Here is a 26,740-nt window from a genome sequence, read left to right on the forward strand (position 1 = left end):
AGGTAGATTCATAGACTAAAGCAGGGTTCTGCAAACTTTTTCTGTAAAGGTCCAAATATTTAAAATATTTAAATATTTTAGGCTTTGCAGACCATGTGGTCTCTGTTACAATTAGTTGAATCTGCTGTCCTTGTGTGAAAGCAGCCTCAGGCAAACATCAACAAGTGAGCATGGCTCTGTTTCAATAAAACTTTTCTTTACAAAAAAGGCAGTGGGTCAGACTGGACCTGTGGGCTATAGTTTGTGAACCCCTGGACTAATGTCTGGTCCTAACCTTTGGATTCTTTTGGTCTTTGTCAAGAAGCTCTAACCAATTCTTAAAGAACATATTTCATAAGGATAAATATGCACCAATGTAACTAGAACTCTGGAAGGCAAGACGGATATGTCTGAGATGAAATACATTCAATAGTCCATAATTTGTCAAAAGCTTTCAGGTAAAAATTCCACGATACTATCTGTAGTCTAATCTCACCGGGGAAGAGTCATGATCTTTCAAATATAGATTTGCAAATTAATGTCCAACTTACTACTTGAAGAAAAAGATGCCTACTCTTACAAAGTCTGAGCATATTATATATTTGTATGTGAAATTTTGCAAGCAATTTCCAAACGCTCTGAAGCCCAAGGGGAACTCCAGAATTTCCATTTAAGTTAAGTTCCATGACATGTAAACTGAAGACCCAAGTCTATGCAAAGGCTTCAACCAGTGTGGGGTGAGAGTCTGTCAATGTGGGCTTATTTGGTGGATCAGTAAAATTGCATTTCTAACCATACATTTGCTGAATTATAGAGCAGAAAGCAATTTGGTTCAAGCTCCCTGCCTCAAGGAAAGATTTCTGCTAGGTCACTTCTACAAAATAGGTATCAGCTCTATTGTTTAAACTCTCTGGAGATGATTCTAAAAACTTCCTTTACTGTTTTTATCAGTGTTGGGCAAGATAATTCTCTCCTACTTTGACCCAAAACATATATATTTATAAACATATATTTTTTTTTCAAAATGTAACAATGATATGTAGTTTGTTTTGCTGAGCTCATAGAAAAGTGAAATATATGTATGTGTGTGTGTATATACATGATTCTGATACATTATGAAGGAGGAATGGAAGGTTTCATTGAATTATCATAGCATGAAGTTCTGGGTAAACTTTAAGTTATTCTGAGTAACAGCTTCACACTCATGAGAAATGTGGTCTGGTAAGAATTTGGCCTTTGTTAGGCACACAGCTTCTCCATGTATACTATATGAGTGGCATATAGTATAAGATTGCATTGAAACAAATGTAAATTGAGGGCTGGGCATGGTGGCACATTCCTGTAATCCCAGCACTTTCGGAGGCTGAGGTAGAAGGATCAGTTGAGGCCAGGAGTTTGTGGTCAGCCAGGGCAACATAGCAAGACCCCATCTATATGCACACACACACATAATTAGCTGGGTGTAGTAGTGTGCCTGTAGTCCTAGTGTACTACACAATTAGCTAGTGTAGTGCACTATACTACACTACACAATTAGCTGGGTGTAGTAGTGCACCTGTAGTCCTAGCTACTTGGGAGGCTGAGGCTGAGGTGGGAGGATCACTTGAGCCCAGGAGTTCAAGACTGCAGTGAGCTGTGATTGCATCACTGCACTCCAGCTTGGAAAACAGAGCAAGACCCTGTCTTCAAAAAAAATTAAAAAAGAAAAGAAAAGAAATGTGAACTGACGTGATATAAAACCTTTAACAATCTAAGTCTTAGGTGTTTCTCCCCATTTTCCTGTCTTTTATTTTAGTATAACAGGCCTAAAATAATAGGTCTGTTTATTTTGGAATTAATAAAGGGCAAAGGGACCCTTTTAGAATCTTAGGTGCATAGGTCTGGAATTTAAATTTTACTGTGTTGAGGACAAAGCAGACCATGAGTCATAGTTTCCTAGGGCTTAAGTTATTTCCTGAAATGAAGTTAGCCCACTGGAACACTCATTTGTTAAATGGCACCCAAGTGACTTTAAAGGGCTTGCTGAAATGGTTAATGCAACTTCCCAAAATGTTTTAACTTAGTTCTAGGAAACGGCTAAAGCACAGTGAGAATCTGACTCAGGGTGAATAAAAGTTTTTTGAGTTACTAGGGAGAAAGTCACTATGTAAATTCAAGAGCTTAATTAGATCATCATTTGACTTACATAACAAGCATAGTTGTAGCTTTTCTCTGCATTTAAACTTTTATTTGTTACTGAGAAAGTACTTAACATGGTGCATAATAGATGGCCTTCTAAGTGATGGATGAGAGGAAAGGCTATAACTTGATTATAGAAATGTGTTCATTTGTGTCGATGTTCTGGGAGCTTGTGCCAGCTCTCTACAAAGGTCACCTCGGTGTTGTTCCAACCCTTCTCTATTTGGATTTCCCTAAAATGATTAGCACTTTCTCTTTCAAAGATATTTTCTTATCTGATAATTTCAAGACATAAAAACAGGCAATTCTGGTCCACATAGGATTATCAGCTCAATGCCACACATCAAACTGCCAGACTGAAGAGAAAATCACTGATCAACAAGCACATAGCTCAAACCGCAGCCAGGACAAATTGAGACATTGATAAAATGCAGGAAAGCAATAAAATACAAGGTTGGAATGTTGGTGTGAGTGAGTGTGCATGTGACATGTAAGAACGTCTCTTACCTTTTCAAGGGCTGCTTCTCCTTGGACATAGGGGGTGTTAGCAATTAATGAATATTGTTTGGACATTTTTGATGGGAATGGTGAGACATCATCAACTTAACTATTCAGATGCCAGGGCACATGTTTCAGGTCAAGAGTTTCTGTCTTCTAGACAAATGTAGACATCCTCACCCCATGTACCATCAAGAAAGTAGAGGCCATGGTTGAAGTTGATGGGTCCTCAGTTTCTTATTACCAAGGCCTCGAAGTGTCTGTGCCTGCACTCATCTTTTCCCTGACTGTCACAATGAATTAGCATTCTTCTTTCCATCAAAGGTCTGTCCCTCCACTAGGGGTCTTGGATCCACCCTTCTTGGCTACTCAAACACTTTACCCTTTTGCCTGTCTGCTTCCCAGAGTCCTCTGCCCTTTTCTTAGCTGTAAATCTTTCTTTGAATGATTATACACTCTAGTGTTGGTTCCATGGTCAAGGTGCACAGGACTATAGTCTACATGTCTATAATTACAACATCCCCTGTAAATAGTCCCTTCTGGGTAGGTGCCATGCCACCAAACTTACATTTTCCTAAGCTGGATCCATACATTATTGCACTGCGGTCACAGAAGGGGATTTAAGGTGCCCAGAGGACCATAGAGGTCTGTCGGAAATTCATGCTATAATTTTAGGGTTGACTGTGATTTACCTTTGTAAGTGTGTGATAATGCAAGCAATGATCTCAGACTTCTCAATCTTGATGAAAATGACCAGATTTGGAAGGCTCAGCAAATTAAATGAGGTACCGCACTGTCAGCTCCTTGGGTCTCCTCTCTGGCTAGTCTGGCTCAGAGCTGATTCCTGGCTTCAGCTTTTTGGCAGGTGAAGGGATACAGTATGTTCTACATTTACCTCTTTAATGTGTAGAAAGTCCTTAGCATCAAAGGAGATAGCTGTGCTTGGAACAGGCACATCCTCGTCCAAGGCGCCGCAGTAGCTCACATTTGTCTTCACGGCAAATGCTACAGGTTTGGACTAGGGACAGAACCATGGAATAAGGAATGAGGAAGGGAGGAGAGAGGAGCATTTTAAATACTGAAACTCTGATCGTACCAGGTAGTAAGAGAAATAACTTTCCAAAGAGGGATCTCAAATGAGTTTTACATTCTCAGGCAATATCAAGAAACCTGCAGAGATGACTCTGAAAATGATTTGGTCCTTTCAGCCCAATTGTTTTTCCTCTCCTGCAATACTTTCCAATATTCCAAATTTTAAAATGTGCTCTAAAGTATTAAGAGGGATAGACAAAGGTGGGGGAAAAGGACAGTCTTTTCTCTAATCTTAAAATCTGTGCTTATTTTAAATGATAACCAATACCTTCTTACCTTGGAATACAGGAAACATGTGCTAGGTCTTTTTAAAAAGAAAAAAAAAGTGGGAAGAGGATAAAATAGTATTTTTGAGATAGTCCAGATTTGAAAACCTGTGGAATTCTATACAACAGACTATCTGGTCCTGCTAGGGAAAAGAAGGGTTAGTCAGCGTCAAAGCTGATGGGCAGGGCTCTTCACAGATCATCTTCTCTCTAGCTAACACAGCTGGTTTTGAAACTCTTTACACAAATGCCTCTCAGCAAAGTGCTCTCAGGCTGGCACAGCCCTGTGGGGACAAGTAAACCACCAGCCTAAGCAAACGGTGCTGCCACCCACATTTGGGTGACCACAATGGCCACAAAACAGATTCTGAAAGAAAATTTTATAACAAAAATTAGCCACAGTGAGACACAAGATTCCTGATATTCTGAGCTGCTTTGTTACCAGCTTATGTATTCATGCTGGGAATCTGACTGGGGAACAGCAGTTGAGGCTAGAACCTCACTGATGTGCCTTCACATGTACTGCAAGAAAAGCCCCTTCCACCAACAGAGCACAAGCATCACAGGTGTTGAGGCAAATGAAGACACCTAATTTGACTGCATTGTTCTCCTCCCACCTCTTTTTTTTTCTTTCTTTCTTTCTTTTTTTTTTTTTTGAGACAGAGTCTCGTCCTGTCACCCAGGCTGAAGTGCAATGGCGTGATCTCAGCTCACTGCAATCTCCGCCTCCTGGGTTCAAGTGATTCTCTTGCCTCAGGCTCCTGAGTAGCTGGGATTACAGGGACACACCACCACGCCCGGCTAATTTTATTGTATATTTAGTAGAGGCGGGGTTTCACCATGTTGGTCAGGCTGGTCTATAACTCCTGACCTTGTGATCTGACTGCCTCGGCCTCCCAAAGTGCTGGGATTACAGGCATGAGCCACTGCACCTGGCCCCTCTTTTTTCTTTTCTTTTCTTTTTTTTTTTTTTGGTAGGGTTTTGCTCTGTTGCCCAGGCTGGAGTGCAGTGGTATGATCTCAGCTCACTGAAGACTTTATTTCCTGGGTACGTGATCCTCCCACCTTAGCCTCCCAAGTAGCTAGAATTAAGGTGTGAGCCACCACGCACAGCCTCTCACCTCTAAAGATTTTACAATAAAAATAGAAAAGGGAAGGAATTCACTTTATTTGGGCTTCTGTTTTTTCTTCTTCTAAAAATCAGAAAGACTAAATCAATATACCTTAGGAGTCTGTCATGGAGGGCAAAGAGGACAGACTGGCCATGACCTTGTCTTGTATTTTGCTATTGTGCATAAAATGTCATTGGACAAAAGGGGTCTGTGCTTCAAAAAATCAGAAAACAAACAAAACGAAGTTGGAAGCACACAGAATGGGAGATCCCTAGTGACTGTTCTGGTTCTAACTTTCAACTGTGCAATTGTTTCCTTGCTGCTTCCTGTGGATGCAGCGATTTCTATGGAGGCCTCTCCTTGTGGAATATCTGAAGGTCTATTTTGGCAATGGCCTTTATTGCTCATCTTTGCTGCACTTCTCAGAGTTGTTCAAAGTCCTGAACTTCACACTGAACTTGAGGTGGGACACTGAAAGCGAGAGAGAAGAATAGAGAAACAAACAGGGTGATCCACAGAGCAACAGCACACGTGTGGCCTGTAATAAAGGCTGAGGTAATGGACGAGGAGGGGCCAGGAATAGACAGGGCGAGCTGGCACCTGGTGGGCTCTCTGCCAACACTGGGCATGGGAGGCTTGATATTGCTAAGTTGGAAGATAACCAATAATTCACCACCAAACCAAATACAAAAAGGTGAAGGTTCTGAGGAAATGCCCCTTTGGAGATGTTACTAACCTCAACTAGAGGTGAAGGGATCAGAGAGCTTCCCAATCTGGAGGCTTATTAGAATAATCACGAAATGATTATTCCAGAAATGTGTGAGGTAGGGGAAGAGCAGCTGGTAGCCACTGAGCAGCGACCCACTTGTGAGCTAAAGAGAGGGAAAGAGTCACCTTTGCTCTCTCAAGCTGGATAGCTGCTTGCTGTTCTCTCTCCTGTCGAATTGCTTCCCGGTCCTCTTCCAAAGAGACATCGGAGTCAGACGGCCTGCTTGTGTAGGAATCCGCTGAACCCTGGCAAAGAAAACAGAATAGTTTGAGATGATGTGTAGCTTCTTAAATTGTCACATCCATAACAGTATCCTGGGGCGAGTTCTTTTCATTTGCCTAAAATTTGATGCACACACTCCATGCCTTATTGCAGATATAAATTTAGATGACAGAATATAGTTAAGCGTCTAAGTTGTTCAGAAAGTAGCAATGTTGTGAAGAAAAATATTTTGACTAGATTAAGTGCTAGGAAGTAAACTGCAATAAAAATTATGTGATACTCAGCACCAATTCTTCTTGTTTTTGTGCTATATTAAGCCCATATCACTTGTGAAACATTAGTTTTCATCCATCTTCTCTTTTACATATACATCTAAAGGAAAAAGAGACTCAGCTTATTACAAAAAATAAATCCTACCTGTATTGGGGCTATGGGTCATCTATTTGTCTAAGATTTCAATATAGTAAAGCATCATCCTACATTAGTAAAATGATTTTCCAGTTTCAGTGTCAACACTATTGAACTCTTTCACTACTAAAACTTCAGTCATTGTCCTGCAGCAGCCCAGACGTGGTCAACAAGAACACTGAGCAGAAAAACCACCTTGAGGATGAAAACAGGGATGTTCTCAGTTGAAGCCCACACTAGAAGAGCTATTTAAATAGCACTGAAGGCTGGGCGCGGTGGCTCACGCCCGTAATCCCAGCACTTTGGGAGGCCAAAGTGGGCGGATCACAAGGTCAGGAGTTCAAAACCAGCCTGGCTAACATAGTAAGACCCCGTCTCTACTAAAAATACAAAAATTAGCCGGGCGTGGTGGTGGGCGCCTGTAATCCCAGATACTTGGGAGGCTGAGGCAGGAGTGAGGCAGAGGCTGCAGTGAGCCGAGCTGGCGCCATTGCACTCCAGACTGGGTGACAGAGCAAGACTCCACCTCAAAAAAAAAAAAAAAAAAAGCACTGAAATCCAGTCTGACTGATATGGCCAAGTTAAAAAGTCAACCACTCCCTCCATGCCTCCCCCCACAAAAAACCCTGGAGGTTTGTCTTATGGCTGCTACAGGAACATCATCCTTACAGTTTCCTTAAGCTGGCATTAGAAGTTGATATTTGCATAGATGGTAACATTTACACAGCAGAGGTATTGGGAGGACTGGTGTATTTGATATGTTTCATAAATCATGCACAGGTTTTGAAAAACATAGACCTATCCATATAGCTGAGAATTTGCTGTCCAGTGGGGGGAAGAAGAGCTTTAAGAAATAGTTGACTGCTGAATCTGGCCCTTTGAAAGTTTTTCTGCATGTAGAAATGTTTATTTGTGCATTTGCTGGCTTTAAGAGCAACTTTGTCTCTCAGTAGAGGCCATCATTCTAGCGAGGGTAGCATAGATTTTCCCAGCAGCCTAGAACAAGAACTCCTGGCTAGCAGTTTTATCAGAGTGCCCAGTCAAGCCCTGGTTCCAAATTTTGCCTCTGCAACATACTGCAGAAAACATTATAGAAGTTACTGGACCACTCTGAGACAGTCTCCTTGTCTATTAAAGAGGGACACTGCCTACTTACTGAGTTCTTGCTATCACACCAGCATGGGCCAGATACTTTGGACACTCTTGCTCACTGAATCCTCACAGCAGTGGGAAGGCTGAGATTCAAACTCAGGTAGTTCAGCCTTAGAGCCAGCAGATTCACATCCAACACTGAGCTGCATTTGACATTAAAATACCTACTCCAGGACCTGGCACATAATAGGCACACAATAAATCAACTTTTTCATCCTCATTTCCTAGTGCTGACATTTTTACATTGATGAAAACAGAAAGCATTAATTTCTCAATGATTATATATACACAATAACCCATCTTGAAATGTAGCCATTTTTCTTACTATATTTACTGTATAGAAAATGTACTATAAACCTGATAATCGCAATGTGTCCAAATCCAGGTACTTTATGTAGTGCTTCTGAAAGTGCCCTTTATAGAGGAAATGTATTTGTTAACTGAATTATAATGAAATTCCTCCGTGCAAATCTACTAGGGAAAAATTTTGGACCTACAAAATGAATCAGCGCAGGGTGACTGTTTCATACACATATTCATTGCCTAAAAAGAGAGCTATCTTGAAGTCCTTTAAAGCAGAGAGTTCTCTCAGAACACATCTTTTGTCTGAATTTAGGTACACCTGCATAAAATCCAGAAGAGGGGGAAAAAAACAATATTTCAATTTTTATTTTTCTTCTTCTTTTTTTTTTTTTTTTTTTGTAGAGATGGGGCCTTATGTTGCCCAGGCTGGTCTCAAATTCCTAGGCTCAGGCGATCCTCCTGCCTTGGCCTCCCAAAGTGCTGGGATTATAGGCGTGAACCACTGTGCCTGACCCAGTGTTTCTAAAATACCGAAGGAAACAGTTTGGAGTTAGTCCTAGGCAATGCTTTGCTGGAAATGTGATATGTGATGGACCATTCCAAGGGAGCTGGACTGGCTGCTGTGAAGACATTGGGAGTATCAAGTGAGACTATGGTACATAAGTCAGTAAGAAGGCACTTGCCTAGTTTTGAAAACATGTTCTGGGGATGGTTAGTGCCTACAGTTCACAAAAAAAGCAAGCTGCCTGCTGGGGTAGTGAGTCAAGCAGCTGAATACACACTCCACTACTGCCACTAGAAGACAGCTGATTTCCTGAAACTACCTTAACAACTTTTCAAATCCTGGCATTTAATTATCTCTGAGTACACAAGAAGTGACTCAGGGACTCCTACAAATGAACTTTATGTTGAAAAGTGAACGACATTGTAAGAGTCTCAAATCTAATAAACTGTACTATGGCCAAATATGTAGAAGCAGAAGTTTCTGTTTACTCCCTGTTTCTAAGGATATTGGTAGAGGGAAAAATAAAGCACTGTGATACCCATTTTCATAATCAGTGTTATATTATCACAACATTTACTTTTTTTTTTTTAATGTCATCGACATTGCTTTGTACATGAAAAAGCAAAAGTCCAACATTCAAGAGTCCAAATTTGGCCCACAGACATGTTCTGCGGGCTTGGTACCGGCTTGGTTTCTTGTTTTTATTTATTTTTGGTTTGGTTTGGTTTATTTTGTTTCAACTAGTTGAAAGGGAGTATGAACATATCCCAGAAAAAAAGGAAGGAAAAGATAAAGGAAAGGATCTGTGTTGTTTACAAAGGCACAGAGGGAAGAGCAAGTGAGCCAGAGAGGCTAGAAGGAAACTGCCTGGGCCTGACCCCTGGAAGTATCCAGGAAGGGCAGGTGGCCATGCGAGGCTTAGTAAGACCAGGACAGGTTGGAGAGGCGTCACCCAGATATCTGGTTAAATAGTTAATGATCGAAAAGACAGAGAGATGGCAAGAAGGAAAGAATGTTAGATGCTAAGAGAACACAACTGAAGACATAAATGTTACTAGGCCTGGCCAAAGCTGGAAAGACCTGATGGAAGCCCCATCAGCTTATAATTTTCTAGCATTCTGTTTCATAAAACAGGTAGGAGCAAGCTACCCAATGTATCAAGTGATCTAAAACTGGGCTGTTAACCCACGTGCAAGAAACATGACAGTGACTAGTCCTTCAAAAGCTCTTATGCAGACACCTCTGCAAGTCATACCATGTAGTGATAAAGTCATATTGCAGTGAGCCAAGATCACGCCACTGCACGCCAGCCTGGGTGACAGAGCCAGACCCTGTCTCAAAAAAAAAAAAAAAAGAAAGATATTTTGGTCTAGTCTTTTTTCCCTTTAGGGAATCTTCTCAAGTACAAAATGCAAAATGCAGATAGTAACACTGGAAAATCAGCTAGCTGTGGTCTTCTGAGAGAAGGAAGATGATCTCAAGTGAAACAATGCAAGGGCTTCTTCTCATTCACAGAGAGAGGGTGCATGATACCAACAGGACAGCAGCCATGGCTGTTGGAGCCAGACAGTATTGGGTTTGACGCTGTCACCAGTTCTAGTTGGCTGTGAATCTTAAGCAAGTTATTTAACCTTCTGAGTCCTCATTTCCCCTGTTAGAAAATGTAGATAATAATGCACACCTTGTAGAGTTTCCTGGTGTTTGGTTTCAGATGAAACATCATTTCTTTTTCAACATCATGGGGGAAATTTGGAAAATACCAGCAATTAAACTTTGACCCACTAATTAAAGGTTTGGCAGCTTTTTCACATTAAATTTTTGGCTGCCCTAGAATTTTAGGATTTATATCTTGTTCTTTGTTTAAAAATAGCTTTATTGAAGTATAACTTACATATACATAAAATTCACACATTTTTAGTGTACAATTCAATGATTTTTAATAAATTTACAGAAGACAATTTATATCACAATCTAATAGAACATTTCTAACCCCTCAAAAGAAACCTTGTGCCTATTTGCAGCTATTCTCCATTCCCAGCTCAGGATGAAGCATCTACTTACTTATCTTGTCCTTTTAAAACGGAAATAGACTTTTTTTTATGAGTGATTTTAGTATTTAGGCAAATCATTAAATTACAGCAAAGAGAAGCAAGGGTCTACAAAGGTTTGATTTTAAAATGCAACCAGGTCAGGCATGGTAGCTCATGCCTGAAATCCCAGCACTTTGGGAGGCTGAGGCAGGAGAATTGCTTGAGCCCAGGAGTTTGAGACCAGCCTAGGTAACATAGTAAGGCCCCATATCTACAAAAAATAAATTTAAAACAAAATTAGTCAGGCATGGTAGTGTGCACCTATAGTTCCATTACTTGGGAGGGTGAGGTGGGAGGATTACTTGAGCCTACGAGGTCGAGGCTCCAGTGAGCCACGATCATGCCAAAGCACTCTGCCTGAAAGACAGAACAATACTCTGTCTCAAATAAATACATAAATAAAATAAAATGCAATCCTACTGGAACAGAATCTTGCCACTGTTGGAAGTGCTGGGCTTCCTAGCCCAACAATCCCAGTCTCTCACAACCTAGCTTACCCCTCCATTCACTGAATGCTGACCATCAGTCGGATACTAGAGTAGCCACTACATGAGAGAGAACTGCTCATTTTTCTGGGGATTCTTGCCTCATCTGCAAAATGAGAATGAAGTCTTTCTTTGGGATTGATCTGGGAATCAATAAGATAACACATGAACAACATAGTGCATAAGAGTAATGCTGATGCTACTAAACCACTAGTGTCCAACGGAACTTTTACTGCAATGATGGACATGGACTCTGTCTACTATGGCAGCCACAAGCCACGTGTGGTTATTGAGCCCTTGAAATGTGACTGGAGAGACTAATATGCTGAATTTTTAATTTAATTTTTAGAATTTTAAAGTGTTATTGCCTTTTAATTAATTTAAATTTAAATTCTACCTGCAGCTAGTGGCTACCATATTGGGCTGTGTGGTAGTAGACATTCAAAATGTCAGTTTCCCTTCTGGATCAGATAAATGAATGCTAATCTTGGTGTAAATCTGGCATTTTAAGAGTTGCACTGGGCCAGGTGTGGTGGCTCATGCCTGTAATCCCAGCACTTTGGGAGGCCAAGCCAGGTGGATCACCTGAGGTCAGGAGTTCAAGACCAGCCTGGCCAACGATGTGAAACCCTGTCTCCACAAAAATACAAAAATTAGCTGGGTGTGGTGGTACATGCCTGTAATCCCAGCTATTTGGGAGGCTAAGACAGGAGAATTGTTTGAATCTGGGAGAAGGAGGTTGCAGTGAGCCGAGATCATGCCACTGCACTCCAGCCTGGACAACAGAGCGAGACTCTGTCTCTAAATAAATAAATAAATAAATAAATAAATAAATAAATAAGGTGCATTAAGTAGACTAAGCAATCATGGAACGTTCAGAGAAATATATCACTCCCAATGAGTTTGTGCCCGTTTTTCTCTGCTAAGTTTGTAATGACTTGACAATGCATTTCTCCACATTGCAGAAGGAACACAGCCCATTCTTGGTGAGTTTCCCAGATTTCCCTGGGTAGATGAGTGAATACAACTCACCTACAAGGTTGCCGTTAGGCTATCTTTATCTTGACAGGCCGGCCCCTCCCTTTCTTGCAAATACGCTTTCTTTTCCTTCACCCCCTTTATCAAACATGTCCAGAGCTCTTTGCTAGGGCACCCAGCCTAGCAGGGTCCAGGCTCTGTCTCCAAGTACGTAGGCCCTACACTGCCTGGCATGGCAGGACCTCGAGTTTGTACAAAGAAAGACACAGTCACTCCCATCAGAATCTCTCTCTTCTTTGTTCCATGATTTTAAGTTCTTCTCTGGTGGTTAATTGACCAAGGTTGTATTTACTTGGTGTGATGCTAATTGTTAGCAACTTCACCCTCATAACATGAGTTTTTTTTTGTTGTTTTTGTTTTTAAATTACAGTCTTCAATGCCTAAATCCAGTGCACTGGATAAGTATACATTCCCAGTACGTTGGTGGAGTGAGAACCTCTTGAAATTATATCTCCGAGATGACAACTTTTCTTTAAGGTACCTTGCGTGGATTCTCATAAATAGGTTTTCAAAAATGTTGGTTGAAAAAAATAAGACGAGTTCTGCTTAACAATCACAGCAGCTCACTCTCATTGGATGGAAGACCTAAAGCTCAGCCCCAGCTATTAATCTAAGGTTCCTTTTTAGGTTTCAAAGAGCAGTCAAGGGTAGCAAAGGAGCATGCTCATAGAAGGCTGTTAAAAGGAAGCGGAAGAGAATGAATGTTTGCTCATCCCTCACTAACTTGTAGATATTATTATCTCATCAACCCTAAGAAGTAAGTTATGATCACCCACGCTGTACGGATGAGGCCTCTGAGGCTCAGACAGGCAACACGAACATCCTCCCATTCCACACACTCTCATAGATCACTACTGGGGGACCTATAGTGTGGTAGACTCATTTTTTAAAATTTGCCCTATAAAATCTGGTGCAAAAACTTACGTTAAAACATCAAACATTTTAGTCGCCTTCAGTAAAACAAAACAACCTTCCTCAGTATTTTGTTAATATTAATCAAACACCAGAATCTCACTAATTTACAATGATAGATGTAAATTTAAAAATGCCAATCTGAAATCATGGGAAGTGAACGGCAGACTGCTTTTCAAAAGACACGTTCACTATTTCTGCATTCACATGGTATCTGTAGGCTACCAAGGTTTTGGTTTGTGAATTTCTTTGAGTTTCTACTCTAATCACAAAATTTTTCTTCAGCATTTTAGTTCTTGGTAGGTGATTCTAAGGTACCACTTAGAGTTTTCTTTTTCTCTAAAATGATAATGGCTCGGATTATGTTCACACCACTTATTTACAGATTATTTCTTGTAATTAAATTATAATTACATATATACAGTATAGTTCAAACCAAAGCACAGGCTTTAACTGAATAATCTCATAAATGGAATACAAATTAATGGGTTCCATTACAACTGTTTTACAGAATTGATTTAACAGAAAGTAGTATTAATTTATAAAAGTTGGCCAATCTTACCCTCCCCGTTGTGCTGGCGAGTTTTGGCTGTAATTGCTCTGATTTCAGACAGGTTTCTTTTAATTGCTAGTCTGAGGAGACCCATGGAGATAACAGCAGAAGAATTTTAATTGACTCCTCAAGCACAAGCAGAGAGGTGACAAAAAGGTCCAGATAGAGATGGAAAGGAGAGCTCTCATGAAGCTCTCATGAAGTTTTGACTAGGCAGGGTGGGTCTCTAGAGCAGCTGCTCAGTGTCCCATGATGTTATTCTGTGACCTGCATATAATAAAGGTTGGTTGCTGGAGGCCACCTTCTCCCAGTAGTACCAGCCATGGCCTAAATGGTCTAACATCAAACATTTTAGTTGCCTTCAGTAAAACAAAACAACGTTCCTCAGTATTTTGTTAATATTAATCAAACACCAGCATCTCACTACTTTACAACGATAGATGTAAATTTAAAAATGCCAATCTGAGATCATGGGAAGTGAACGGCAGACTGCTTTTCAAAAGACATGTTCACTATTTCTGCATTCACATATCTGTAGGCTACCAAGGTTTTGGTTTGTGAATTTCTTTGAGTTTCTACTCTAATCACAAAGTTTTTCTTCAGCATTTTAGTTCTTGGTAGGTGATTCTAAGGTACCATTGAGAGTTTTCTTTTTCTCTAAAATGATAATGCCTTGGATTATGTTCACACCACTTATTTACAGATTATTTCTTGTAATTAAATTATAATTATATATAAATATACAGTATAGTTCAAAGTACCAGCCATGGCCATTTAGGCACTTCTGAGAAAGGAGAAACTGAGATGTGAGCTACAAGCAGATTTGCAAGTTAAACCAATGGTAATGGTGGTAGCAAGAGGGTAGATTCCTTTTACATTAGGTTGAATCATGAAATTGCAAACATTGCAGTTGTAATTTCATGTGGTTTAACATATACACTGAGGAAAGAACAAAAAAACAAAGATTACTTGATATGGATGCTTTTGGGCAAAAACTGCTGTGATAATCAGCACGTAATATTTTACAGGTATGTAAGAAGTGCTATATCAATAAGCACAATTAGCAATACATCAAAAACCTTCTGTGAGACTAAGGAGTAACAGAAGTTGAAAACACCCATGATCATTTTTGCATCCAACAAGAACTTTATTTTAACAGTAGGGACAGTGAGATTGTGGAGCTCACTTTCCTTCTGGGAAAGGGGAAGTGATCACCTACTGGGAGAAGGTGGCCTCCAGCAACCAAGCTTTACTATATGCAGGTCACAGAATAACATCATGGGACACTGAGCAGCTGCTCTAGAGACCCATCCTGCCTAGTCAAAACTTCATGAGAGCTTCTGATCAACCTACATGACACAGGTATATGACAGGGTGGCTCCCGCTGGCTGATCCTGGCACTTGCACTTGGCAGCATTAGCCCTGGCACAAGGTCTTCATTCCAGGGTGGCTGCTCAAACTGCACTAATCTAGTTTCAGCAGAGTCGTTAAAAAGGAAATCGCAGTATTTGTTCAGGAAATCCCGAATATGCTGCTGGTAGAAGCAGTGCTGCATGCTGATGAGGCGCTGATCGTTGCTTGAAAACACAGACTTCTGTGACTTCTGGAAAAGTGATTGACTGAGAGACGCTTTCTTCTCACGTGTCCCCCAGAGTGGTTTACAAAGCAGCACACCCAACACTATTTTTACATTGCAGTCTGTTTTCTTGAGAGTCAGATTAGAGATACAACAACAGTATATATGTTTCCCCTAAAAGTAGCTTCAGGCAATCACTTGTGTCTTTAAAAAAAAAAGAAAAGATTTCCTTCTGTCAGATAAAAAAGAATAATGTAGCTTGGTTTAGAAGACAGGAAGAAAGTAGAGAAAAGGACTTGAGTCTTGCCCATGTCATTTCTGTAGCCCCAGGAACCATGTGATGAAAAAACATCTTTAAATAACTCTTTGGAATGATTTTTTTAAAAAAACTGGCTAAAGTTTCCCATTAAGGGAATGTGTATGCACGGCTAACGGAATCCAGGTATGCCATCAAAAACAGAAGGGCTTCCCCAAGAGGTGGCTGAAGACACGATGGAAACCACAGCAAAGCCTCTACTTCATTTCAGGCAGGACTCATGTCTTATCAGTTTTGTGGTCCTCAGAGTTCCTAGCACAAAGCTTCATAGGAGCTCCAAACTATTTGCTGAATGAAAAAATCAATGAGATGGCTTCAGGGGGAAGGCGAGAACCTTAAATGGAGACCCCAATACTGCCCAGACTTCACCCAAAGGGCGTACATTCTTCCTGCCTCCAGGGGTTGCTGGAAATCATGCAGGAAAGACCAGTGAAGAATAAAATCAATTTTAACTTGACAGAATGATACGCAAGTTGACTGGAAAAATTAAAATCCAGAAACTGTTTAGAAAAAAATGTTAAAGGAAGAATAAAAGATAATTAGCCTTTTTAATAGATATGAAAATATACAAAACTACAAAAGTTAAACATGTTTGGTACTGGCACAGATCAATGAAATTACAAGGAGACCACAAACTGACTGCTCTGTATGGGAGACTAATGTATGATAATAGGAAACTGTAAATCAATGGGAAAAGAATGATCATCCAATTAATAGTGTTGGGAAACTGAGCTAGCCAACTGGAAAAAAAAAATAGATCCCTATTTTATACTTTTTTTTTGAGACAGAGTCTTGTTCTGTTGCCCAGGCTACAGTGCAGAGATATGATCTTGGCCCACTGCAACATCTGCCCCCTAGGCTCAAGCAATTCTTGTGCCTCAGCTCCTTAGTAGCTGGGACTGTAGGCATGTGCCACCATGCCCAGCTAATTTTTGTATTTTTCATAAAGATGGCGTTTTGCCACGCTGATCAGGCTGGTCTCGAACTCCTGACCTCAAGCACTCTACCCAACTGAGCCTCCCAAAGTGCTGAGATTACAGGCATGAGCCATCACAGTCAGTCTTTTTTTTTTTTTTGAGACGGAGTCTCGCTCTGCTGCCCAGGCTGGAGTGCAGTGGCCGGATCTCAGCTCACTGTCTTATATGTTATATAAAAATAAATTGTAGATGAAGGTAAAAAATATACATATATATGTATATAAACACACACCCACTACCAGTAGCAGAAACTATGCTAAAGTTTTAAAATAGCATGCCAAAAAGTTCAGAAGCCATGAAAAGAAAAGATTGATAAATCTCACTACGTAAAAATTTTAAACATTCGTCTGGGAAAAAAATAAAATAGTCAAAATGAAAATGACAAAAAGAAAACATTGTCACATAAGTGACTCGGGTTTAATATCCTTCATATCCAAAGAGCTCTAACAAGTTAATAAGAAAAAGATGAACAACCTGTCTCTTCACTCATTAATATGAAAAAGGAATAAAAATAGAAAAAAGGACAAGGCAAAAAAAGAAAACAAAGGGTCAATGCCAATATCTTTGATGAATAAGACACAACAGTCCTCAACAAGACCAAGTGTGGTGGTGCATGCCTGTAATCCCAGCACTTAGGGAGGCTGAGGCAGGAGAATTACCTGAGCTTAGGAGTTCAAGGCTGTAATGAGCTATGATCATGCCACTGCACTCCAGCTTGGGCAACAGATCAAAACTCTGTCTCTAAAAAAGATAAACATAATTTTAAAATCTCCACAAAATAATAGCAAATGGAATTCAACATATCAAAAACATCACGTGGGATTTATCAAGTGGGATTTATCCCAGGGATGCAAGGATGATTCAACATATGCCAGTCAATAAATGTGACACATTGCATCAACAGACTGAAAGACAAAAACCATATGATCATCTCAACAGATGCAGAAAACTCATTTGACAAAAGTCAACACCCCTTCATGATAAAAATTCTCAACAAATTAGGGATAAAAGGAACATATATTAATGTAATAAAGTCCATGTATGACAAACCCACAGCTAACATCATGCTGAATCCTCTAAGAACTGGAACAAAGATGCCCACTTTTGCTACTGTTATTCAACATATACTGAAAGTTTTAGCCAGAGCATTCAGGTAAGAGAAAGAAATAAAAGGCATCCAGATGGAAATGAGAAGTCAAATTGTTCCTTTTTACGGATGACATGATCTTAAATATATAGAAACCTAAAGACTCCACCAAAAAACTCTTAGAACTGATAAATTCAGTAATGTTGCAGGATACAAAATAAACATACAAAAATCAGTATTGTTTCTATACACCAATAATAGACTAGCTGAAAAAGGAATAAAGAAAGCAATCCTATTTACAATAGTTACAAGATAATAATAATAATAAAATATCTATGAATACATTTAACTAAGGAGGTGAAAGACCCTTACAACAAAAGCTACAAAACACTGATGAAAGAAATAGAAGAAAACACAAATGGAAAGACATCCCATGTTCATGGATCAAAAAAATTAATATTATTAAAATGACCATATTACCCAAAGCAATCTCCAGATTCAATGTAATCCCTATCAAAATACCAATAACATTCTTCAAAGAAATAGAAAACAAAAATTTAAAATTCATATGGAACCAGACCTCAAATAGCCACACACACATACACAGATCCTGAGCAAAGTGAACAAAGCTGGAGGCATCACATAACCTGATTTCAAAATATACTACAAAGCTATAGTACCTAAAACAACATGGTCTTGGTATAAAAACAGACACATGTTATCCACAGAAGACGTGTTTTTAAAAAGTATGGCTCATTTGTAAAACAGAACAGCATGTAGCCAGGCACCATGGCACCTGCCTATAGTCTCTGCTACTCTGGAGTCTGAAAAAAGCGAATTTCTTGAGCCCAGGAGTATGACACAGACCTCCAACTAATAAAACGTGAAATTGTTAAGTCAGAAGATCACACTGTAAAATAATCTAGTATGTTATTTGAAATTGTGTTAAATTTACTGAGACTCTATTATGCATCAATATACCTAAATATATTAGAGGAAGGAAACAGACTTACAGTTCACTTTAAACCCTGCCATATAGTTTCAATTTTTACCTTCACAATTTTTAAAAACAAAAACATTGGCCAGGTGCAGTGGCTCATGCCTGTAATCTCAGCACTTTGGGAGGCCAAGGCAGGTGGATTACGAGGTCAGGGTATCAAGACGATTCTGGTTAACACAGTGAAACCCTGTCTCTACTAAAAATATAAAAAATTAGCTGGGCATGGGCCGGGCATGGTGGCTCACACCTGTAATCCCAGCATTTTCGGAGGCCAAGGCAGAGGATCACAAGGTCAGGAGATCAAGACCATCCTGCCTAACATGGTGAAACCCCGTCTCTACTAAAAATACAAAAAATTAGCCAGGAATGGTGGCGGGCGCCTGTAGTCCCAGCTACTTGGGAGACTGAGGCAGGAGAATGGCATGAACCTGGGAGGTGGAGCTTGCAGTGAGCCAAGATCATGCCACTGCACTGTAGCCTGGGCAACAGAGCGAGACTCTGTCTCAAAAAAAAAAACAAATTAGCCGGGCATGGTGGCGGGCGCCTGTATTCCCAGCTACTTGGGAGGCTGAGGTAGGAGAATGGCATGAACCCAGGAGGCAGAGGTTGCAGTGAGCCAAGATTGCACCACTGCACTCAAGCCTGGGTGACAGAGCGGACTCAATCTCAAAAAAAAAAAAAAATTATATGTCTCTATATACCTATATACATTTGTACATAAATATGTAAAAATATGCATATTTTTACAGAGTTATACAGCTTAAGATTGCCTGCATTAACCCTAAAATAATTATTTTGATAGGTGACATTAAATATTAATAATCACTATCAAAAACAATAACCATTATTATTTATTGAGCACTTAGTATGTCCCATAATTAGTGTTAAGTACTTTTATTAATGGTGTACCTTTTTTTTTTTTTTTTGAGATGGAGTTTCGCTCTTGTCATCCAGGCTGGAGTGCAAATGGTGTAATCTCAGCTCACATGCAACGTCCGCCTCCTGGGTTCAAGCAATTCTTCTGCCTCAGCCTCCCCAGTAGCTGGAATTACAGGCACATGCCATGATATCCAGCTAATTTTTTGGATTTTTTGTAGAGATGGGATTTTATCATATTGGCCAGGCTGGTCTCGAACTCCTGACTTCAGGTGATCTGCCTGCCTCGGCCTCCCAAAATGCTGGGATTTCAGGGGTGAGACACCATGCCCAGCCAACTGTGTTCTTTCAAAAAGAATATTTCCTGTGAGAGGCCCAGGAGCCCCAACAGAGACTATATTAGTATGAGTTTTTCTCTTTAGTCACCAGTCTCCTAAATTTGTGAAGCCTGTAGTGTTCTAGGTCATATCATCTGTGCAGTAATTTAAGTTTAGGTACAAATGCTGTTTTTGAATTAGAAGATGATGAATGGTTGGGAGTTTCTGAAGGTATGGTGGGCCCCTTGTGCACATGCTGCCTCACCAGCAAACACCCAGGGCTCTAGGTAAGAGCTACGCCTACCCCTAACTTCCTCCACAGAAGGAGCTTATTGTCACAAGATATGCGCCCTAGGCTGTGCTACTCCTTACAGCACCGCTTTCCTCCTTTGACTTTTGTGGTCTTCATGGTGACCACACGATACCCACCCCTCCCGCCAGCATGGACCAACTCCATTTGGAGTTTGGAGTGGTATAGGCCCATACTCTTTCCTGGGGTAATGACCTTCCTCTCCAATCAGTTCAGAGGGCAGGAGATGAAAGCAAGGCTTGTTTTTTTGATTCCTATCTGCTAATTCTGTGTTCTGTGTGTTAGAGCTCATTATGGCAGAGGAAAAGAACTTATTCTGAAATTTAACCTTTGGAACTAGGAAATAGGGCTTTGATTGGAATAAAACAGCACTTTACTGATGTTATCTAATTTAGTCACAATAAAAACTTAAGAGGTAGACTTCATTATCCGCACTGAAGTAAACAAGGCTTAGAGACACTAAGTAAGATGCCCAAGGTCATGCAGCTGGTAAAGTGTGGCGAACCCTGGTCTGACTGGCTCTAAAGCCCTTGCTAATTAACTAATAATCATGTCCAGCAGAAGTGTTGGTAGGCACTGTTGGATGAGCAGATCACTGAGGCTGAAGGCACTAAAAACAGAATCTTTCTGTCTCCGCATTTAGATTGAACGAAAAATTACTGAGAATGCCAGGCTCTCTCCAGCACATTATCTTGATTTCTCTCCAAAGCTCTTTTGAGGTCTTATAAGAGAAGTCAGGCCACATGGCCCCGAAATCACTGGGCCATCATCCACTGGAGAAGCTGAGACTTGCATTTCAGGCAAGAACATCTCTTGGATGATCTCTAAGATTCCTCTGAGGTCTGTTGTTAAAGATGTCAGCCTAGTGCCTGGAATTAGGTCTTTAAGTGCTTGGTGATAGAATCGGTCATTTGAATTGACATCAAAACACATACAATCAACTGTTACTAAGGAAGTGACTACCAAACCTTGGATTTTCTCTTCCCTTCCTCCAGTGAATTAGCTCCTCAGTAGATCCAAAGTTGTCAAAGAGGAAAGCCACGTCTGTTCATCAATTTGTTGGAAACTTTTTTGGACCAAACAAATAGAAACAAAAGTAAAGAGATGATGAAACCTTGATTTAAATAAGTTTGGCAGAGAAGCCGTAAGTTAATTTATTCTGATCATCACCTTTATTCTTCATTAGAGAATATAAGGAGAGGAGGTGGTTACTCATATGAGAGCTGGCATACAATAAGCAGTTCCGAGTGAAGCTTGACTACCTGGGCTGGAATTCTAGGACTGCTCCTTACTAGACATTTGCTTTCAAGCACAATACTTATCCTTTCTGGGCTCAGTTTCCTTTCTGAAGATGAGCATAATAACCTAACTCATGGAGCTGCCGTGAAGATTATGTACTCAGAACATGCAAGCACTCAGCCAAGGAATCCCTCAATGCAGGTTAGCGAGAACACTTCAGTATATGGAATTGTCCCGGCCCTTTGTTTCTCGGGTGAGGCCAATTTGCTGTTGTAATCCCTCTCTTAAAAAAAGGGATAGAGATATAAAACTTAATTAATTAAAGTGAGTAGGAATTAAATGCTCTAGTAAGAACTTTGGGACAATTAAAGGTATTGACTAAAATGAAATATAGGAATCATGTTGGTTGTATTCCTCCATATTTCTTCTGCCTGCAAGAAGCGTGTTTACTCAGAGGCACCACCTTGTTTGGGAATAACAAGAAGACAGTCAGATCTGGTTTTCTTGGTCAGACAGCAGCATGAATAAGACTGCTGTCCTTTGCATATGAGGCTGACACTCCTGACCTGCTGTCTCCTCTGGGCTGCGTGGCTCTGAACTCACATCAGCTGGGACGGCTGTGGGTTGCCCCTCCTCTTTATGACCCAGTACCCACTTCAAGACGGCCAGGACTAGGGATGGTCACCCATCACAGAGCACTGTCACAACCTCTGCTAGCCTACCCACATCCCAAAATTCAAGACCGGCACTCTCAACAAAACAAGCCAACCCACCACAAACTTTAAGAATCCTAAACAGGTGTGAAAAGTCACCTCTCAGAGACAAAATACTCTATTCCCTCCCAAAAGCTGAATATGAGCTCTCTGGCCAAAGGATGCCCTTTTGTTGTTTCAATGAGGAAAATAAGACAGTTATTCCTTTTACTTAGCTATTTTTTAAAATTCTATTTTCTCATTATCTTTGCTTTTCTATGAAATGCATGCTTTAAAAGGAATAATTCCCATTTTAAAACTAAGGTGAATTTATTAAAAATAGATTTTTTGTTATCATTCTCATGCTGCATCATTATAGATAAATTCACAAACCATATGTATATATTATCCAAATGACTGGATTTGAAATAAATCAACAAATGTTTGAGTAGCATAGACCTATACTGTCTACGGCTGGGAGTGATGATGTGCATAGAGTGAAATCCAAGTCCAGATGAAGGTAACGGCCTGAGGACAGAGGTAAAGGGTTCAGAGTAAAACACAAGAGGCAGGCAGGATGTCCATTCAGTGGGAAAATTTTTTCCTCCCAGACTCACCTGAAAGCTGTTCTTCTCTCACCAATATTGATCAAACTCCTTCAATGCTGCACCACAAAGCTCAGAGAGACCCACAGTGCAAAAGAGGACAGCCCTGAGGACAACAGGTAGCATTCTGCAGGTTGAAGTGGAGGAGAGAGGAGGCCCTTTTATCTAGCTGGTGTTGCATGCACCTATGCACTGGCTAGTGTGGAACAAGAGAGATGAGTTCAAGAAATTCACACTCAGTACTTCAACGGAGAGTTTAGGGGAAAATGCAGACACAAAGACCAAGAACTCTCTGCTTTTGAATAAAATAGTCTTAGATGAGGAAGAAACATTCCAGCAGAGGTGGCCTGAGAAATAAAACAGTACCGGATCAGTGAACAATCCAGTACTGCAGAAGGAAGGTCCCTGGAATAAAGGGCACTCAGAGATACTTCCCTTTTATAACTTCCCCAGGGCAAATATGCTACCAACTCCCAAAGACAAGGGACTACTAGTTAGTACTCAACATTCTTGCAGAATCTTTGCAGCTTGCTGTACACATTAAGTAGAGGAACTATGCTTAATCGTTTGGTTTTAACTTCACAGTATAGCTTTAGTCATTTTTACCAAGTATTTTACTGTCTTTATTAAGTTCTAAATAAAAGAATCCCTTCAGGTGATCATACGTGAACCAGGTGAAATGTCGCTAGGTACTGGGTACCCCAAGAGGACAGAGCAGGTAAGTGGACTTCCATATACCAACCATCCTTGGTGCCCTAACAACACTAGGTCATATCTGATTGTCTACTATCTAATATGCAATTCAAATTGACAAACATTCGTTGAAAAATTAGTATGTATGAGGCCTGTACTAAGTATAGTGGCAGGCAAAAAAAAAAATACATAAGACATGGTCCTTGCCTAATAAGGGCTTATAACCTAATAGGGCTGACAGTTATGTAAATAACCACATTATAAAGGAGAGTACAAAAAGTACCATAAACAAAACTACAAATCCAATCAGTGACTAGAAGAGGACAGATTAATTTTGTTTTGGGGGAAGAGAAGACCTCAGGGAGAAGGTGAAGGAGGTTTAAGCAGAATTATCAGGAATGGCAGAGAGCAAAGCTAAAGGGCAGGAAAATAAAGGCAATGTCTGGAGAGTGATGAATTTGGACAACTCTGTAGTCAGTATGGGGGTAGGAGTTGCAGTGGATACTAAAGAAGTAAAAGGTATGTTTCTTGCCTTTAAAGAGCTTTCAAACAAGTTGGAGAAATAAGATCATGAAACAAGGCAGTTCAGTGCTGAACTATGTCATTTAAAAAAAGAAACGAAGGTTACTGACTTTGGAACTGCAGAAAGGCAGAGGTCAGTGTGAGGTGATGAAGCCAAGAAAGGTTCATGGAGAAGTCAGTGTTGGAACTGCGCCATCAGCATCATCATGATCTGCTGGGGGCAGAGAAATGTTGTAAAGGCATTTCAAGAAAAGGTGGGGGCAGCATGAACAAAGGCATGAAAGTGGTGCCTCGCCTTATGCGCTGGGGAATGAGAAGTTCAGACGTTCATGTTGAGGAGTAGCTGGAAATAAAATTGTAGAGTAGAGTAAATGCAGATCACAGCAAATCAGGAAAGCCAGGAGGAAGTGTTTGCAGCCATATGGTTGTGAGTAGATGGCTGATGCTGCACTAAAGTAAGTGAATGAGAGTTTCAGATTGAAAAGGATGTACGGGCAAGATCTGTCTGAAAGTGTGAAAAACTGCAGTCAGAGAGACTGACTGGGAGACTGATAGGATAGTGACAGTGGGAAAAGAGAGCAAGAAGTAAACCAGAAACCTATTCCAAAAAGGTCTAAAAATGATCAACAGGACATAGGGGATATACACAATTTATCTACTGCTTAACAGACACTAAGCACAGTATTAGACATTGGCTAAAGGGGAAAAAACATCTTTTAACCACTTTCAACTTGAAGACTTCGGTATTTTTCATGATTTTTTTTTTTTTTTTTTTTTTTGGCGACACAATCTTATTCTGTTGTCCAGACTGGAATGCAGTGGTGCAATCACCACTGCATTGCAGCCTTGACCTCCTGGGTGCAAGCAATCCTCTCACCTCAGCCTCCCACATAGATGGAACTACAGGTGTGTGCCACCACACCTGGCTAATTTTTGTAGAGACAGGGTTTTGCCATGTTGCCCAGGCTGGTCTCGAACTCCTGAGCTCAAGTGATCCGCCCACCTCAGCCTTGCAGTGTTGGAATTACAGGTGTGAGCCACCGTGCCTGGCCTTTTCACGATTTTTTTTGGTAACCGTGTTAAATTTATCAACAAACCATCAGCAGTTTGTCTGTCTTCTGATGTTCAGCTGAGACAAGAAGAAAAGAATATCAGAGCTGAAAAATAAAATGTAGTAGAGGTGGGGAGGCCTTTAAATATATTGAGTTATTTACTGAAAAGTCCAGGAAATCATTAGTAACCTTAATATTTTGTGGAAATGTTCTTCACCAATTTTAGCTATGCAGGTCCAAGACAATACAATACCATATACAATACTACAAAATTACAATTAGAAATTAAAAACAAAAAACAAAACAAACAAAAAAAAACTCCTTACTAGAAAAGATTATGAAGGATTTTTTTAAAATGTGCATTCCGTTTTGAAAATTGCTATTGAAATGTGGTCTGGTGCTTGTTCCAGAAGTTATTTATAACCAAAGAACACAAAAATTGACAATGATGGATAAGCACAATGCCTCCCTGGGTAGAGGTTGAGGCTCATATTGAGAATAAGAATTTGAAAAACAAGCCTTTCCCATTTTAAGCAATCATTGTTTTACCAAAGAATTCCAGAGAACTTGGTTTTACTGCAAATTCTATTACTTCATTACAAAATCGGAATACAATGGAATCTATCAACTTGCAGAACAAACTACCAGAAAAATAGGCCGTTTTGAATGATTGTCAAAGAAGAACAGTCCTTGTGAGAATAAAGCAGGTGCAGCTGAAGTTGGCAATGCTCTTCTTAGTGGGTAACACCATCACCATTTTATTTATTTATTTATTTGTTTTGAGACAGAATCTTGCTTTGTCACCCAAGCTGGAGTGCAATGGCACGATCATAGTTCATTGCAGCTTTGACCTCCCTGGCCCAAGTGATCCTCCCACCTAAACTTCTCAAGCGGGGACCACAAGCACACGCCACCATGCATGACTAACTTACTATTTTTTGTAGAGACAGAGTCTCCCTATGTGACTGAGGCTGGTCTCGAACTCCTGGACTCAAGTCACCCTCCCCATTCAGCATCCTAAAGTATTGGGATTACAGGAATAAGCCAGTACACTCAGTCTTCACCCATCTTTTGATGAAATGCCTGCATGAGAACTCTGTAGCAAAATGCCTTGTACATGAAAGGCACTGGAAGCACTTTATTAACCCACTGGAAAAGTCCCCTAGCGAGATGTTCCTCAAAACATGGAAGGCTGAGTCTACTTATACCTTAATGACTAAATGAAAAAGGGCTCTTCATAATTATTAGAATCTTTCATTATGGATAATGAAAATTAAATCATATCTGTCTTGAAATATCTTCTATGGACAACGAGGAGCCTATGATTAATTATATTTTGGTTTTTACATCAGCCACGGAAGATCAGAGCTCAGTTCTAGCTTTCTTCTTGGTATAAGATTTTCTAGCCGGGCGCTGCGGCTCACACCTGTAATCCCAGCACTTTGGGAGGCCGAGGAAGATGGATCACAAGGTCAGGAGGTCGACATCAGCCTGGCCAACATGGTGAAATCCCGTCTCTACTAAAAATACAAAAATTAGCTGGGCACAGCGGTGTGTGCCTGTAGTCCTAGCAACTCGGGAGGCTGAGGCAGGAGAGTCGCTTGAACCCAGGAAGCAGAGGGTGCAGTGAGCTGAGATTGCGCCACTGCACTCCAGCCTGGGTGACAAGAACAAAACGCCATTTCAAAAAAAAAAAAAAATTTCTATCTTAATTTATATTTTCTCTGATCCTGATATTTTGCTGGTTACTTTTTTGTAGCTTCATATAGTCTTCTAAGCTGCCTGAAAAACTTATGGAATGAGGTGAGGGTAGAAATTAAAAAATAATCCACCCAGTTTTCATTGAATTGTATCCTATTGTGTGCAATGAATGAAAATTTTCTCCATTATACAGATGTCTATACAGAATTCTTTTG

The 26,740-nt window shown here is 40.3% G+C and overlaps 1 protein-coding gene across 6 annotated transcripts in view; it reads right to left on the minus strand.

Annotated features, from left to right (window-relative positions):
- The window catches only part of CACNB4 (calcium voltage-gated channel auxiliary subunit beta 4), a 272,030-nt gene that overhangs the window by 44,266 nt on the left and 201,024 nt on the right, over positions 1-26,740 (minus strand). For all 6 annotated transcript variants that reach the window (XM_007964966.3, XM_007964968.3, XM_038002130.2 and 3 more), the window contains 2 exons: positions 6,020-6,139; positions 3,551-3,673 (listed from right to left, as the gene is read on the minus strand). In XM_007964966.3, the coding sequence (XP_007963157.1) occupies positions 3,551-3,673; positions 6,020-6,139 (243 nt within the window). The remainder of the gene's footprint in view (positions 1-3,550; positions 3,674-6,019; positions 6,140-26,740) is intronic.

Source organism: Chlorocebus sabaeus, chromosome 10 (genome assembly GCF_047675955.1).
Source record: "Chlorocebus sabaeus isolate Y175 chromosome 10, mChlSab1.0.hap1, whole genome shotgun sequence".
Classification (NCBI taxonomy): Eukaryota; Metazoa; Chordata; class Mammalia; order Primates; family Cercopithecidae; genus Chlorocebus; species Chlorocebus sabaeus.